Source organism: Carassius carassius, chromosome 38, assembly GCF_963082965.1.
Source record: "Carassius carassius chromosome 38, fCarCar2.1, whole genome shotgun sequence".
NCBI lineage: Eukaryota > Metazoa > Chordata > Actinopteri > Cypriniformes > Cyprinidae > Carassius > Carassius carassius.
Window position 1 is genome coordinate 17,625,943 of NC_081792.1, and position 18,861 is coordinate 17,644,803.

Below are 18,861 nucleotides of genomic sequence, written 5' to 3' on the forward strand. Positions count from 1 at the left end.
AGACTGTACATACCATCTTAACATGGCACTGACCGACTACTATCTTCATTCTGGTGTAGTGATCCAGGCTGGAAGTGCTGAATACAGGGGGCATTAGTGAGTCTTGTGTTTAGGAGTTGGACTGGAACGACGAGTCCAATCTGCAGTCTGGAGCTGCAGATGTGCTGATCTGGGATCAGCCGGCTGGATCTGACAGTCTCAATCCTCTTCAAAGCTCTTGGCACATCGACTCGAACATGAAAGACTGTAAAAGCTGGTACTCGGGTTTAGAGGTACATTCACTTCCACTTCATGAATCTGTACTTCAGGCACAGAGCCTGCCATCATTCGAACATTTACAGATTATTTCTTCTGCAGAAGTATTTATATATATATATATATATATATATATATAATTTATATTTAGTATTATACTAATATAATTGTAAAATATACTATGATATTATATAATATTGCTAATCCATATGTTTAAAACTTAAGAACATTAAAATTATAATTCTTTGTTTGATTTTTGGAAATCTATCATAGTTTGAATCGCACAATTTTTTTAGATATTTAATGAATTAATAATGATTACTGACATTAATAATTATATATGTTACTTACTTATATATCATGTGGTGTGGTGCCCCAAAAATGTAATGATATTTCAAGAATTTGGAAAATTCTATTTAAAAACTTTTTGAAATAATTATGATCTACATCTACAAAATTACATTGAAATGTTATTCATATACATGTTTTTAATTCATTCATTAAAATTCATATACATTTTTTATTGTACCTTTCACCTCTGACCCTGTCTGAGTACTGGAAGCTTTTAGTCCCTTTTGGGCTTACTATATTTTGAGATGGTTTAAAAAATGACAGCCCACCTGTATGAGATTTACCCATGAGATCTCCGCCCCTTGGCCTACCTGGCTCAGACGGCGTCTTTTCAACCCTGCCCTCTCTGAATCCTCTGTTCCCGTGCCAGCCACCGAATCTGACCCTGAGCCCAGGAACGGAACTGCAGCCGCCTGGTGGGTAGACAGAGAGAGAAAGGAGGGAAAGGAGGATGAGATTTAGTCATGAATGAGATAAACTGTGGCTTGTTTCACCATCTCTTCATTTCCTGACCTTGTTTGTTTTTGCGTTACTTCCTTTTTAATATGCATAAGAAAAAAAACACCAGAACTACAAAGCTTTCCCTTTTTTACTGCTAATATGCACTTCAGGAGCCGAATCTGAATTCAAGGACGTGTTTATCCCTGTGTTGCTGTCTTACCTTAACAACTCTCAGCACCAGCAATATAAACAGCTTTTAACAGGCAGTCACATAAGTTCCCATGATCCCTTGTTGCAGCCTCAGTACTTGCAGAAACAGGATAGAGAATGAATCACCACCCCCTCCACCCTTTCTTGTAAGTGCCAAATAAAATCTGCTGATATTAGAACATAAACGCATTGCACTACAAGACATTGGTGCTGGAATTTTTGCTTTATCTGTTGCAAGCTCATTTTTTTTTTTGTGTGTTTTTGTCCCTGAAGCAAAGGCAAGTTTGGTCCCATTTCCCTTCCGTCCCAATTAAAAGGCAAACCTTGCCCTTCCCCAAATGCACATTTTTATCTCTTCGATCTGAAGAACAACGCCCACCCTTTCTGTATCCCTCACTTCCTCTTAGAAGAAAAATGCATCTTCCTCAGTTCTCACAGGTCAGAGTTCAGCTAGAGGGGCTTCGGGGGCTAAACAAGATGCGGCAAGCCTCAATATTGGCAGCTTAGATGAGCTTCCCAAAAACAATTACAAAACGCTGCAAACTTCTGTCTCACAGTCATAATCAGAGGTTCCCTGCGCAGATTTATTGGGCTGCTTTATTTACGACCTTCCATTATAGCGGCAATATACACCCATTACGGGATATGACAAGGCTTCATGCTTGCTTACACCCCAGGCTGGTTAATATGGCAGTGATACACTCGCTCAGCTCCTTCAAGCTCTCCCATGCAGCTCCAATGGTGTAAGGCAACAAGTTTTATGTATCTCAAACAATTTGAGACTCTTGCATATGATCAAAAAGAAGGTGAAGAGTTTTTGGGGTGTTCCCTACGTGTCACATCTGAGTGATATAGATGGTCTGGGTGGATGTAAATTAACCGCACATGGTTTACAGTTCCTAACGGGTCCACAGGCAATAAAACTACCCACATCTTTGGTTTGCATCCCCCATGATACAAGACATGCCTGCATCCTCTTCAGTCATGCGAGTTTCACTTGACTGCCTCAGATGACAGCTTTGGATGAAGTATATAACTCCTCAACCAGGTGCATTAAAGTGATTCCTGCTGTGAACTTATTGGAGCCATAAAAGCACCCTTGAGTTTCCAAAATGTCCTGACATAGATCTGGGTGTAAAAGCAGGTAAAGAGTCTTCTTTATCTCTGTCGCAGCGGTCTTCAGCTGTTGTTGTGGCGAGCTTTACTGCACGACATGTACTACTTGTGTAGATAATTCCATTCCCAGAATGCAATCACGATCTGCTCGATGTTGTTGATCTTTGTTTTTAAACAAATATCTTATGGCTTTCGTAAGCATGCCAGTGACAAATAAGTGTATAAAAAAAATTAAAATAAAATCACAAATGGCGAGTTCTTAGAAATGTACTCTGTGTGTCCGTGTAGGTATTATATATTTATGAAAAACATTTATACTATTTTCAACTTTATACTAAGTTCATTTCATGTGGTATAACCAGAAATAGTTTAATATTTAATATGATTTCCGATGTCAAGCACACACACACACACACACACACACACACACACACACACGCACACACACACACACACACACACAAACCCACACCAATTAATTCATTTACACAAACTATTAATTAAATAAATATCCTTTTAAAAGTTGTATCATATGATATTATACGGTCTGAACTACCCTGGCCAAACTATTTAATATATCACTACTTAATTTTCTTTTCAGGAATGTCATTCTTATATTGGCTTTTTCTTTTTTTATTCGTAAAAATATTAATTTATTAGTTATATTAACTCATACATGGAAGAGGTGTATTCATGTAATTTTATGTGAGAATTGCATGCTTAATGTATTTTTTTTTAATAAAATGACAACAAAATTGACATTCTTTTAATAGAGGAGGACTCATTTGAAGGCTTATTTCTTTCTTCTTAGACTCTCTTCACCTCTTAAAGCAGTAAATGCATTCCTGTTCTGTTGGAAGTTGCTTGTGTTTTTGTACTGCTGATAATAAGGTGCACAAAACGTTGGTGTTTCTTTTGAGCAAAGGTTTTCTAATTAAAAGGGCTTTTTTGTAACTCTGGTGGATGCATCAACACTTTCTTTCAAAGTCATATGTCCTTCGCTCAGAGTTGATGCACTGTATTGCAACCTTTGGTAAAGGGAAAAGCACGCCAGTCGTTCATGGCACAATGCCATTTTGGTTCGACACTAGGGCTGTAGCTATCGAATATTTTAGTAATCGAGTATTCTACCAAAAATTCCATAGATTAATCGAGTAATCGGATAAAATGTGTTTTTGCTTAATTAAAGTGCAATATTAATTATGCAAGAGAAAATAAGACTCCTGGGTCTATTAAAATGAACAACTAAGTTTCCTTTTTTTAGAATTTTTTATTTTTTAAATGCATAGAATGCAATGCATACATCAAAAATAAACATTTAATTATTACCCATTGTTTCTCTGTCTGTACTTGTACAATGGCAATAAAGTTGACATGAATTAAGTGCATTTAAGTGCCATTCAGTTGGGGTTTTTAATAAAGCATTTTCTGAGATGCACATTAAACATTAAACACATAAAACATTAATTTAATTTATCTTTTTGGTAAACAAAGGGGATTTACTATAAAAAATAAAACATGGAAGAAATGTTGTGTGATTAAACCTTAAAAAAGATGTTTAGATTTTTTTTTTTAGTAGTAGTAAGCTATGTACATTCTGCTGAACAATAGTCTTTAACCGGACTTTTATTTTGACGGGTTGACGTACCTTTACAGTTCTGTGTATGTGATGTGACGCTAGTTTTACTCAAATCAAATGATCAAATGCTCATGAAGTGACTGTCAGAGAAGTTCTGGAGATGTGGTTCATGTGTTCACATCTTATTTACTGAGACAGCAGATGCTAAAATCACCGGAGCGTCACGCGCGCTTCAGTGTGTGTTGATAAAGGAAGTCGCTCTTCTGCTCCATTCATTAACACAGACACACAAAACATGCATGATTCATATTTAAACAGATTGTTCCGGCTTAATATTAACAGGTATTAGTCCATATCGTGATTTGATGTAAGTTCAATGACCTATTTTTGATTAATTCATTCAAAATTTGGCAAATTCCGTGCCATTCCGCGTTAAACTGTAAATTCCGTTTTTATGACTGGATTCCGCGATTCCCTCCGCGTTTTCTGCATCACGGAAATCATAGGGCCCTAGTTGTGGTATGCCAGCTCTATCTTGCAATGGACATATGCCACAACGTTCTCTTTACGTTTGCCCGCGCCCTCAAATCAAAACACTGCTGACTCCTTGCAGTATGAGATTTCAGACTCAGCGCTTGTGTCTCCTTCCGCTTTGTGGGTGACGTAAACGCGTTGTGCCACATAAAAAAAAAATCATTGCAAAAGAACCTGACGTGAGATTTAAAATAAATTAAAAGAGGCCTCGAGGCAGAGGAATTTGCCTCGATCATTTTTTGTAATCAAGTTACTCGAGTTACTCAAGGAATCGTTTCAGCCCTATTCGACACAAGTATCTCTTCAGGCAGACCTTCGTTGTGCCTTCCTCCGCGTTTGTGTCCTTGACTGCCATTGGCTGTTCAAAGGCTCAGGTGGTTTTTAAGGTATATCCAAATGGATGTATGGAGCACCGCTTGTTTACTATGTTTTTATCAAGGTTAGCAGCTGTGTCACTGTATTTCTACAGCAGAAAAACACTTTTGATGGGGCTGATTGTGAATCTGTGCTGTTGTTTAGTGTGTATATTTGCTTTTGTGATAAAATGCATTGCCTACATAGATTGTAAAACTCTTCCAACAATGCTTGATGGTCGTTCAATATCGTTTTTTCTTTTTTTTTTTTACCCCCCTACCAAGGTGCCACGTGATGATGGTAGAATCAGCAACTGAGACCATTCGAACAACACCCTCCAATCAAAATGGAGTCAGCAGCCTAAGCAGCCAGTCAGACGGTGGAGGAAGAGAGGGTGGGTCCAACGGTGACACCACTGGGGAGATCAGCCCCGTGGATTTACTGCATCTTCAACAGCAGCAGGTGTGTGTGTGCGTGTGTGTATGTGTATGTGCAAGAGACACTAAGTCCTCTAGCCTGACTTTAAGGAAGTGTGTTTAGCTGTTAGTTGTTTCTTGTGCAATTCCCATGTCTTGCACAACCTATAAACAACCAACTATATGAAGCAAACTGCGTCACATTGGTTTCAGCATCTCACAGAGTTTATTTTTGTGGTGTATAGTATTACAGCTTGTCATTTTTTAGTCATTCAATGGGAACAATATAAAAATTAAAGGGATGGTTCGCCCCATCATAGAAATTTTTAAAATTACTTGATTGCATTGTGTTGTTCCAAACTTCAATGACTTTTGTTCTTGGAACACAGAAGGTGATTTAAATATATATTAGTGTGGTCAATTGAAAAAAAGAAAGAAAACGAATTAATCGCACATTTGTCGGAAATTAATCATGATTAATCGCGATTAATCCCACCTAACATTAAAGTTTTTAAATATACTTTTATATTGCAATAATTTCAAATTCAATCTTTAAATTAATGTACAAACAACATAAAGACAGTATCTTTTTTTAATATTTGTTTAGTGGCATCTTTTTTTATGACTGAGGGCCAATATCAATGATACCAATACTTATTTCTCTTTACCCCCCCCACCCAAACCCCCAATATTAAACAATTGACTGTAGCCATTCAGCATTACAGTATAATTGAGAGCTATCAATTTGAACATTTATTAGATCTCAAAAAACAACTTCTAATTTAAGTGAACTTCTTCACAACAATCTTCACATAAACCCATTATATGAAATGTCATACAGTATTTACCTGTGCAGAAAACAGCAGAAATATACAGTAATTGAAATGCAAGTTATCAAACGCTAAATTCTATATGAAATATAGATGAATCCTTAAAGTGTTAAAAATAATTTTTTCCTCTTTTTTTTTTCTTTGTCCTTTGATTAATAGACATCACAGCAGCTGGTTATTAAGTTGTTTTGGATGCTAATTCTTTAAGAGCTGCCACTGCTGAACGTAACGCGAATCTGACACGCATCTCTTTTTACCTTTTCTGACCCACTTAAAGTCTCTTTTAACAAGTTAAATCAGGTGTCTTAGATGAGTGAGACAGTGCTAGGCTGCTCCAGGACAGTTTGAAAACCATTACAGAGACATGTTCTTAAATGTGACTCATATAAAATATATTGCATGCATGCACAGTTAAGTAAGCTTTAATCTCCTTTTTGGTAAATTCATGACTTAATTGACCATGACATTGCATGCACATAGTTTATTTTGCACTTTGATATAAAAGGATACAGGCTACAGCATGCACCTGTGGCTTTGTGCATGCAATAGAAAATCATGTGCCGTTTCAGTACCGTTTCCACACTGTTTTGACTCGCGCCTGCCGCTGAAGTGAAGTGCGACTCAATAAATTCACTTCTTGTCAAGAGAAAAAGTGATAGAAGCAGCAGTTGTGAATGGGGTGGCCAGCCCTACATTAATTGCGTTAAATATTTTTTATGCTCTAAACTGAAAAAATTAATCGCCTGTGTTAACGCTTTATAAATGTATTTTATTTTTAAATTTATTAATTGCAAATATCACAAATTATTTTAATAAAAATGTTTTAGATGGCAGTTTTTTATTATATTATTACAATTATATTAATTTGTTATTTTACAATTACAATAATTTATCGAAGGTGATTATACAGATTATACACTGGAGGAGTTTTCAAGTGATTGTATAATTCAGTAATAGTTATACAAGCACTCTAAATGTATCACAAAAGTAGTTCATACAACAAATTTTCTGAAGTCATATGTAGTGAAAATGCACACTACACAAGATCTAACAGCTGGATTTGACTAAGTTTGTAAAATTAAATGTTCATTCGACATTCAAAGATGTGTTTAAAATATATAAATGGGTGTTGATGGCGCAGTGTATAAGACACATGCCTTTGGTGTGAGAGACCCAGGTTCGAATCCACTGTGAGACACCAATGTGTTCCTGAGCAAGACACTTAACCCCTAGTTGCTCCAGAGGCGTGCAACCTCTGACATATATATAGCAATTGTAAGTTGCTTTGGATAAAAAGCGTCAGATAAATGAATAATGTAATATAAATGCGTATGTGCATGATGCTGGCGGCAAACACTACTAATAATATAAAAGCAATCGTTATAATGCTTTCTGTATACATTATATAATTATAATTTATAATTCCTTTGTTTAACAGTTCTATCGGATTATTAGACATACTTATATCGTATTAGGCAGAACTGTTAAGAACGACAGCGAACAAGAGGGAGAATGTGAGCACTGTGTCACAATAAAAATAAAAGTCAGTCAAAATAAAAGTCTCAAACACATTGGCCAAGCAGAAAAAACTAAGAACTAAGATAAGTTTTTCTGATTGGCCGATGTGTCGGTCGACCACTAGTCATATGATACAGTAGCGTTGTGTGAGAAACAGTATACAAGTCTGACAAACTTGACCGAATCATTCTTTTGAGTCCTTTGAATCTTTTCAGTGAATGGATTAATTCAGTTCACAAATGAATATGCTCATGAATCACACAAATCCAATACTGAATAAATTATTATCCATTTGTAGTAGCATCACTGTAAACTATTATATAGCTTCAGAAGGTTGAAATATAGGGCCACACTGATAGTAATTTAATGTTTTGTTGTGTCTTGTTATTATGCTTGAAGGTTTCAGTCCTCATTTATTGTCATTACATACAAAAGAGCAAAAAACAGTCTTTTGTGTTCAAGGGAAGAAAGTAAGTTGTACAGGATTGGAATGACATGAGAGTGGGCCAGTGATTTCATTTTTGGGTGAACAAATCTTTTAGTCAAATCTAGTCCTCAGACTTCATATTTCCATGTGGTTTTCCAGAAATGCACTTGGTGATTTCACTCACTCCTAACGCTAGTTCCTGTAGATGATGCAGACTTCACTGAATTCCTCACACTTTTGGTCCAGTCGTAGCAGCAGTCTCAGCCTAGACTGAGTCACAATAATCCTCTAAAGTGACTGTTTTATGCAGTGACACGTCAGCGTGCAGAGGCTTGTGCTGTTTTTGCTCTTTGGCCTATGCGTCAGTGTCTTCCATATCCAGTTTGTCAGTTGGAATTTCCTCACTTCCCGGACTCTCTTGGCAGAAATATTTTTTTTCTGTTCACACTCTTCCTTAAATGCATTACAGATGCAGAGGGTAACAGGACCCCTCAACCTTGTTATCAATGACACAGACTGGACTGCACGCCTGTTAACAGGTCCTAGTATGTAACATTGATTAACTATTACTAAAAGAATGTGGGACCTCTCCCAGCTGATGTGTGTAAATATGAATGCTTTAGACACTAATGTTCTCTGATTGTTGTTTTCAATAATCCTCTGGTGCTGGTGTCCACTATAATGGAGAGATATTTTAAAAGACATTCTTAACCATTCAAATGTGTTGTTACATCTAAACCACAGTGGGTGATCATCTTTGACCCTTACCCAAAATTCTATAGCACTATACTTTACTATAATTTACATTTTTTTATTTTATTTATGACAACATAAATTCAATGAAAGTGAAGCACTGGGTACCTTTGTAATATTTACTTCTATCTTTTGTTGTTAAAGGAAAGTAAAAAAAAAATTATATACAGCACTCAGTGTAGATGAAAATGAGAAATAAAAATTTGGCCCATCAAACTATTTTTTGTGCTTCCTACAGACCATATGATTTCTGTAGTTTCATAAGCGTATAAAAATAGTGCCTTAGCAATCTGACCACTGGAGTTGCTTAAAAATGACCACAAGTAACCAATGAAGTGAGTTGTTTGGAGAAAAGAGAGCACTTGAGCAGAACAGGAATAGAAAAGGGAAGAACTTGTAAAATAACAATTACTTAGCATAGTTTTTTTCTGTCACTTGAAATTGTAGTGAAGGTAATGGATATCAATGTCTGCACTACTTGGCCGCATCCTCTGTGAGTGTGTGTGTGTGTAGACTCACACTGAGCATCCATGGCCTCACCACACACAAGAAGACCTTTCTTCCCAGCTCTGCAGTCTGGTGTTGGCGCACCTGTATATGGTCATGTGAGCCAAAGCCTTTAATTAGTGATAGAAATGCCCAGTTCCTTCTGCTCTAAACTATTTCCACTGTCAAACATATATGGCCGCCTTGGCCTCAATGCCGCACTCTGTCTCTTTCCTTCCTTTCCTTCCTCTCTGTCCCTCTTTATTTTACTTTTCCCCTTTTTTATTTGAGTGCCCATACTTTTGGTCTTTGGTGGCAGCAGTAGCTTTTGAAAATTTCATTTTCAATACAGTCTCGAGGCAAGACTGCCAATATTAAAATGAAAAGCCAAACGTGAAAAAGAAACTACACATACAGTTTTTACAAACATCTTTATTAACGCTCACGCAATGATAGTGACACAATTCAAATTTAAATGTAAATTTTACTTGTCATTTTAATTCCTCTTTTATTTCACTGTTTTCATTTTCGTTTTCATTTTCAAAGACAACCTGCATGCAAATTATATGTTAATGAGTGGGTGTGGCTCAATTACGTTGTTACGTGGAGGAGCTATAATGGCGGTTATGGCTAGTATAGCAGCAGAATTAAACCAGCTAGCAAACATTTCGGATGATAATGACTTCATTTTGCTACGAGTTGAATCTATCTTGGATACACTTGGACATTTTGCAGCCATCACAAACTCCGATGTCGACCTTCGAGTTGTAAATAGTCTTAGTGAGGTTGTGCAGTGCCAGACAGGAGTCTCGTGGAGGCTCAGGCTGAGGAACTGCAGTGGGTCGAGGGTTTGACGCATGCTGGTCAGGCTGGTTGTTTCTTCCACATTCTAATGCTGTAGCAGCTTCCCGCAAAAGCTCACTAACAGATTCGCCATGTCTCGATTACAATATATTCACATTTTAATGTCGTTTCACACATTGTTTCAACCACCATTCAACTCATGCACACGAGACTTCGACGACTGTCTCTAGCGCCGTTACTTGAATAAGCCACACCCACTCATTAACATATAATTTGCATGCAGGTTGTCTTTGAAAATGAAAACGAAAATGAAAACAGTGCAATAAAAGAGGAATTAAAATGACAAGTAAAATTTACATTTAAATTTGAATTGTGTCACTATTATTGCGTGAGCGTTAATAAAGATCTTTGTAAAAACTGTATGTGTAGTTTCTTTTTCACGTTTGGCTTTTCATTTTAATATTGGCAGTCTTGCCTCGAGACTGTATTGAAAATGAAATGTGAAATCACCAATTGCATTTTATTTTTCAATTTGACAGGTATGTCACCGTGAAAATGAAATCATTTAATTTCATTCTCAATTTTGTCACATATTTTGCGTACAGTTTTCTGTAATGAAATCGTTAATCTGGTTTTAATTTTAATTTTAATCATTTCATTTATTTATTTAAATTTGGCAGAAAATGCCTTCCATATTAAGCCACATTTTTGAGCAATAAAGTTCCATTGTGAGATGTTAGTTAAAAATTTGACTTTATATTTGTTTTAGCAGGAGTTTTGGCATGTCTAAACAGAAGCATGTCATTCCATCTGTGAGTTGTTCTGTAAGTTGCATTTTTGTTTTTCATGAGTTTTATCATTGTCATAAATTCTGACTAGGACAGTTGTAAAGTTTCAATTGTTGTACACTTGCAAAATTTGCCATGCAGAGACATTAATGTTTAATGGTATAAATGTTGTAGCCACATTCTTCAAGGATATTTTATGTGGTAACTTACCTATAAATGTGTGTGTACATGCCCGTGCTAGCATTTATTTGTAGGTGTATCTTATTTCTCCATGACGTTGAGCCTTAAGGAGTGAGTCTCCAGAGACCTGCTCATCTTCCAGTAGCAGTTTTATACATTTACTTCAGTGTTATTCGAGTCACACTACAGACCGATGTTCATCTGAAAACGTCCCCAGGCGGTCTATTTGATCTCCTGTCACTATTTAATATGGCAAATTTACTATTGCTTAAATATTTTATTCATTTTCCAACCTCTATAGTCACTTTATTCGAAAACAGCATCCAAATGCAATGAATGGGCTTTGTGACTTGGTTTTTGGAATGAATGAATTAATTTATAATTTCTTTTTGGCCACTGAGATGTCCCAAATATTCTTCTCTTTTCTTCACTCCTCCTCTTTTTTTTCTTCTTCAAACAAGATATAAGTTTTGTGCCAGTAAGTGTCTCCAATGTGCCCTCTGATATGGGTGGCACTGCCATAGAAATCTGCCTCTTTTATTCCATCTCAGATGGCCATTGTTCATAAGAATCTGATGAATGAATTAGTTCACCATCAATTTCCCTCATTTGATTATAAATGAATGGAGAGTTTGGCCTTGAAGCCAAATGACTTTAATGACGAAGGCTCTGAAAATGGCAAAGCAAGCAATAAAGTGTTATCATGGCAGAGCCTCCGAAAAAGTCATTTATCAAGTTTTAATGTCTTGCTCCGCTATCCTCATCTCAGACAGCATTTTTTTTTTTTTTCGTTTTTAATGGAGCGGGTCACTATGAAGCCCTGCAGAGATGGAGGAAAGGATTGAAAGAGATTATGGGTTGTTTAAGGAAGCCTTTCAGAAGCCCCTTTCATGGAAATGTTGAGTAGATACTTCGACATATTGATAAATATTAAGCTTTAAGTTAAGTCATACTCTTTGTTGTCATCATACACAAGGTTGTTGCATTATTTTCAAAATATATTATTTAAATGCATAGTAATAGAGAAGCAGATAGATAAGTGTAATAAAAGTTATATATAAAGTTATATTTATTTTATAATATTAAAGGGATCGTGATGTGAAATATAATTTGCCGTGATCTTTTGTCAAATACAGTAAGTGGCCATTGTATTATTAAAACATGCTGCAAGTTTCATAGCTTAAAATTGACTTCTAACCTAATTATAAAGTTTATAAACGATTAGCTCCAAAAAAGGTTCATTTGGATATTGTTTGATTTGTGAACATGAACTGTGTTTTGCAATACTTGTTTTATAAAAAAAATGCATAAAACGAAAAACAAAAAAACACTTAACCTAAGTTTTGCTGTTGATTCTGTTTATTGTCTAGTCTAGTCTCTTCCTCTAAATCTTTCACCTGGAAGCAGCACAGTGCAGCAATACTGGTTAAACACCCTGCCAAGAAGCGTTGGAGCAGAAAAACAGTCCCAGCTCCCTCTTTGCAGGCCCACGTTGTCAGAGCACAAAGCACTCTCTCCCTGGGCCCCTCGGGAGCCTGGGAGAAATCACAGGCATCTACAGACGTCAAAGACTCAACAGTCTTTACCAAACAAACAGAAGCCCAGCAGAGTGATGGAGAATGCGAGCAGAGGGAGGGTGAGAAGGCAAAGGGGCAAAAAAGAGCACCAGGATGAGTTTGAGTCAGAGGAACGTAGGCAAGCATCTTAGGAGGGGAGGGTGGGTACGGACTGATACAAGGTAGCCGAGTCAGAGAGGGCAAGAGAAAAGAGTCGAGAGCGATGGGGGAAAGTGGGGCTGAAGTGGTTGGAGAGAGGGAACCAGGGGAGGGAGGGAGAAGGGGATGGGGGGAGAAAGTGCAATGCTGAGATGTGTCAAGAAAGGGCGCATGGGCCCCCCTGAGGAATGTTCCGTGTCTGCTTCACAACCCCAAGACCAGCAAACACTTTGCTTTGTAGAATAATAGGAGGACAGGAGAGTTAGAGAAAAAAACCCAAAAGTGCACACTAGTGGAGTCCTTATTGAATTTCATCCTCTTGTTGCACAAAGCCAGGAATCCAACCAAGGTTTTTCTGTTTTTCAATCCCTCGAGTGTTCTTCACTTCAAATGGTCCCGCTCTGCAGTCCATCTACAGCTACTGCGGCTTGGGCAGAGGAAAATGGCCCTGACAGACCCCTCTACTGCTCCTTGCTTTCTGTAATAGGGAGGTCTTATCTCTCTCTCGCTCTCTTTAGGGATACTGTAGACCTGTGGTTTCGCTTCAAATCGACCGTTTAGTTAGGATGTGCCCCAAATGGTGCGTAGCTCTCTTGAAGCACCATGTCGCCTATCATATAGTATCAAGAGAACCAATTTCCTGTAAAGTTTTTCCTAGTTCTTCTTCATATAACTCGTCCTGCTATTTAAGTGATGACAGTGATGTAAGCAATTGGATATATGGTTTTTACTGTACCTGGTTTATGATAAAAATAGGCAAAACATTAATAATTGACTATACATTTCTAAAGATCACAGAGCTCATTTAGAAAATACTTGAATGATCGAATTTGGTCATGAATCACTGCATTTTATCCTAAATCAAAAGTGTGGGAAAAAGTCATGTTTAATATTAAAATGTGATGTATAAATTTGTACTTTTATGTTTTCTTAAAGTTTTGTAAACATTTTGTTTAATCTTTATAAAGATTGCATACCGTTTGTTGTTGTAGGAAAGCCTTTCTTTTTGAGTGTCTAGCCAAGTTTTACACTAAATGCGGCCTGTCAGGATGATGGGCCGCTTGGAGACACGATGCTCCGGATCTTCTTTCAGATCAGTTTTAACCACTTCTGAGTTTTGGGTTAAACTCCCGGGAGGAGTAAGAAGATGAGAAACTGCTTCCCTAATTAGTGGAGTGTTGAGAAAGAGTAATGCAGAATGGAAATGTGAAGCACACTAGAGCAAGAGAGACAGAGACACAGATAGCCAGTCTCCTCCTCAAGGCACAGACAAACACTGACAGCTTAACACTGGTTATAGTTTGGAACTGATGCATGTAGAGACCACATCGCACATGTAAATTATTGTTATATATATATATATATTAGGATCTTAAGGTAATTTTTCCTATTTCTCATGTCTTTGGTCTATGTCATTAGAAACACTTGATGGTTTGTCTTCCTGTGGTCATTGTTTCATAACCCACCCCCACTTTTTATTTTATTACAACTCACAATTACTTAGGTCCATGTGCGTGTGATGTGCTTTGTTTTCTCTGGCACTGTCCGCCATTAGGAGGCCATAATGGACTCTGGAAATTGGTTGTAATGATAGCTTTAATTAAACTGTTCACAGCGCAGATGGAAAGAGCAGATAAAGGCATATAGATCTTAGAGGTCTGGACAGATAGGCCATATTGAGTTGGCTGTCCTGATGTGCAGATCATAAGTACCTATAAGGCAGTCTAGATGCTCTAATTGGGTTTCTGCATGTGAAAAGCTAAGCATGGTGAGATAGGAAATTTGGACGGTTTGACAGTCAGGGTGTTTGGCCTCTCTTCCGTCTCATTACCATCAGGAATGGTCTTCTGTTCAGCACTTGGTGGATGGTAATGGTCATATCACATCCTCTGTGTGAAATGAAGCTCATTTGACCAATTGCAGCCCATCGTGTCAGCGGTCTCAAGGCCTCGTTGCCACTAGCACGAACAGAGCCGCTGTTTCTCATCTTCCCTTCAAGCAGCTTAAGTCTAATGAACAAAAACGGAGGGAAAGGGAAGGGAAAGACTTAAATACAGGGATCATATCCCATTAAGACAAGGATGCTAGGTGATGGGGGCCAGGCCAGAAGCCAGCTTAATAACATCCAGTAAATCGAACATTGTCAGCCCATTGAAAGGTGTTTTCGCTTAAAAGCATTCCGCACTTTTAATTGTGGCCTGTCTAATTGTATGGAGGTCAGTGAAGAAGAAAGGACAAGCTGGGTCACGAAACGCTGGTGGTGACTGAGGTGCAAGGGTGGAGGGGTTTTAGGGGGAGTGTTAAGGGAGGGCAGTTGCCTAGCATCTGTGGATAACCTCAATAGATGCCGAAGTAATACAAAAAAGACCTCCGGCTTGCTGGTTTCCTGTAGTACTATTGAAAAGCTGGCCTGGCTTTGAGCTTCTTACACGGTTAAGAAAGTATTTGAGAGGACTAGTGTTGTCAAAAGACCCGGTACTTCGGTACCAAGTCGGTACTAAAAAAATTAAAATGTCACGGTACCAGGTTTCTTTAAGTACCGGTAGTACCGAGGACCCGTTCAAACCCGGTTCTGGATGCATACAGCGCTATGATTTCCGCGAAGCAGAAAACGCGGACGGAATCTCAAAATCCAGTCATGAAAATGAAACTTACATTTTAATATGGACAGTCACGGAATTTGTCAAGGTTAGCATAAATGAATCAAATCAAATCTCCATATGGACCAGTATCTGTAAATGTTAGGCCGCAAAAGTTGGTTGAAATCTGCATCCTGCATGTTTTGCGCGGCTCTGTGTGAATGAATGAATGGTTTGTTTACTACATAGACTGAAGCGCATGACGCTTGCAATAATGAGGACATACAACATCACCAGAACAGTTCGGAGTCACTTCACAAGCATTTTACCGTTTCATTTGTGTAAAACCAGTGTCAATTTAAAACTATTCACGGAAAACCGTCAAAACAGCCTCTACATTGAGAGTAAATCACTCGCATATGTGAATACATTTTACTAAGGACGAGTAAATTATGTCTATTGTTAGCCATTGGCTAATAAATTCTTAGATTTTACTCGCCAGTGTGTGTGTGTTCGAGTCTATTATAAGATTGGCGCAGACATATTTTCACTCGCTGAGCTCTGAGCGCTTCAGAGTTCTCTCTCCATCAAGCGATCTGTACTTTTCAATTCATCTCAATGGACGCACAGTACACCTGTATTTGCCTCTTTTACTGTCTATGGTATTTGCCGAACTGTAAACTCTGTGTGAAGGAGCACGACTCGCCGTCGCTTTGCTGATAGCTCTGTTTCTCACACATGCAAAGAGAGAGAGCGAGAGTCTTACCACGCTGAATCGACATGCTACATGTAAACTATATTTTTGTTGTCTTCTCCTGTCAAAATAATGTAGTTCATTTAGAATTATTCATATTTTCGAACAAGCAGAAGATGTGCCGGTTTCTCCGGTAGTGGGCGGAGCTAATGCGCAAATGGCAATTTCATTGGCTGGCGCTCATCTTTTACCGTCCGTTTTGATTACAGCAAATCAGTTCGACCGAACGCAGACAACGTGATTAATATTCATGAACCCAGCAGCTCATCAATCCATAGTGCATTGTATATTGTTAGTATGGTAGTAGAATTAGTAGTAGAATTAGTAGTATTGTTATCTTTTAATAACAATTATTATGATCTATTACTATTTTTTTTTTACAGAAACCCTCAATGAACAAAAATGTCTTAAGCATCACCACCAGTCTTAAGTTCAGATAAATGACAAATATGCATTCATTACAAATTCATTTTTACATAAAGGCATTGTGCTAGAAATATTACTATTATTTTGTAAAATGTATGTGATACTGCTACTACTGTTAATTAAAAATTAATCACAAAATATTTCTTCCATGTTTTAATTTTAATAGCAAATCCCCTTTATTTACCAAAAAATAAAATGTGTTTAAATTTCATAAATTAAAAGACAAATCAAATTTGGGTGAAACTTGTTTACTGTTTTTCATAATTATATTACTTGTAGAGGAACTTTAAACACAATTGTAAATAAGTACAAAGAATGGCATTGGTTTTATTTTTAGTGATAAAAAGTAATTTTTTTTTAATTAGCATATTTTTGTGTTTTGCTTTGGTACTGAAATTGGTACCGAGAACCGTGGATTTTCACTGGTATCGGTACCGAATACTGAAATTTTGGTTCCGTGACAACACTAGAGAGGACATTTCTTTACTTGTTTTGTTGTGTTCCCTCAGTGCAGTATTCTCTTGGAAAAGGCAATTTAGTCACTTCCCTGATAAATAATGAAAAGTTATTATTTTGTTTGCCGCACATGTTGCTGTCTAGCATGCACATTTCTATAAGTAAAGGTTTGTACAAAGTGTGATGCATTTCACATGTGCTCAGAGATTCTTCATATTCTTCATCTAATGATTTTTTCACACGTCGAATCCTAATTCAAGAATGTGGGAATGTCATATTTATGGGAGGATAAAACTAATTTATGGCTTTTCCGAGGAAACCTTTGAGAGGGCTAAAGAGGGCCATCGTTAGTGTGCATTAACATCCGTGTGTGTGCTGGTATGCTTCTCTCTGTGTGTTTGGAGTCATTTTAGCCAGCTAAAGTTACATTAAGAGCAGTTGTGGCAACACACAGTCGCCTCTTCCTGTGTCTGTCCAGTGCGTCTGTCTATTCAGAGCATCTCAGAAGGACTGCCAGCACAGCTGGGCTCAGATCAGTTCCAAACACACAGGCAGACCACAGTAGCACTGTCACCCAACACAGATCACATTTACAATAATGACTCACAAACTCATATGGGAATAATTGTGACAACAAGATTTGTTTTCTGTTAATGGGTTGGTTGAAAGAATCAAAGTAGTACTTTTTTTTTCTTCAATTTTTGTATGTTAATTTTTTTAGTAATTTATTTGAATACAGTTTTTTATTTATTTATTAAAATTAATATACATTTTTAATTATTGTTTTGGTTATTTTTGTGGTAATTTCTGCTGAGATTTGCATACAAAGATTTGATGGTTAAAAATGCATACATTCTGTAAATATTAGAAAAAAATGTACTTTACAAAAAAAATCAATTGATGTTATTTGTATGTTTGCGTAGGTTCCTCATACATGAAATTTTTATTTAAATTTTTTCTCATATTTTCGTCCTCTGACTCACAAGCCATTTAGTCTTTTTTTTTGGCAAACATGCTCAAACATAATAGAGTTGCACCAACAAACACTCACGTCCCACTGTCTTAATGTGGTACCACAAAGCCACCTTTTATTCCATGCCTGTAATTTCCATGGCCTGGGCTGTTCATAGGCAATGCTTGAAGCACATCAAGCATTGACCTTCTTCTAGTCACCATGGTGATTATGAAAGATTCTCAGCTGGATACTAATGTGTAGGTATTTGGAGGTGTAACTCCTTCAGAGCTGATTGACAAACCACTGGGGAGTTAGGGAGGAGAGAAAAGAAAGGAAGGAAAAGGACAGGGACTGAAAAAAAAGAGGACGGGAGAATGGATTTAGTGATTCGGAGAGAGCCGTGAGGAGTGGGAAGGATAGATTTAGGTAATAGTTGAAGTGGAGAGGAATTGAGGCAGGATGGAGAGAATTAGGGGAAGAAGGAGGAGGAGGAGGGTGCCAAGGGAGTGAATTTTAGTTTAGAAACTTAGTGAGGCAGAGGGAGGGCTTCTTTTACACTGAGCACACTTCCTACTCGACTCCACGTCAGGAAACAGCAGTCATTAATGACACTAATTGGCACGTGTCTTTGCTGTCTAATCTTTAATCAGCAGATGAGGTGGAAAGAGAGTAAACTGTCAAGGATTGGGGGCACTTCTAACTTCTTAAAGGAAAAGTTCCTCCAAAAATTGAAACAGTACATCGCTGCAAACCCCAATAATTTTATTTTCTTACATAAAACAGAAAATCAGCTATTTTGTAGAACCTTCAAGGGTTTTTTTCTCTCTCAAAAAGACTACTTTAGTAGTCAAACCTTGAGGGAGCAGCAAATGACAGGATTTGGATTTGGTTTGTTAGCATGAATATGCAGATTAAATGTCAATAAGGAATCTTA

At 37.4% G+C, this 18,861-nt stretch overlaps 1 protein-coding gene across 2 annotated transcripts in view; it reads left to right on the plus strand.

Annotated features, from left to right (window-relative positions):
* The window catches only part of LOC132119450 (forkhead box protein P4-like), a 119,143-nt gene that overhangs the window by 34,745 nt on the left and 65,537 nt on the right, over positions 1–18,861 (plus strand). For both annotated transcript variants that reach the window (XM_059529418.1, XM_059529419.1), the window contains exon 2: positions 5,125–5,302. In XM_059529418.1, coding sequence (XP_059385401.1) covers positions 5,135–5,302 — 168 coding nt within the window. In that variant the 5' untranslated portion in view covers positions 5,125–5,134. The remainder of the gene's footprint in view (positions 1–5,124; positions 5,303–18,861) is intronic.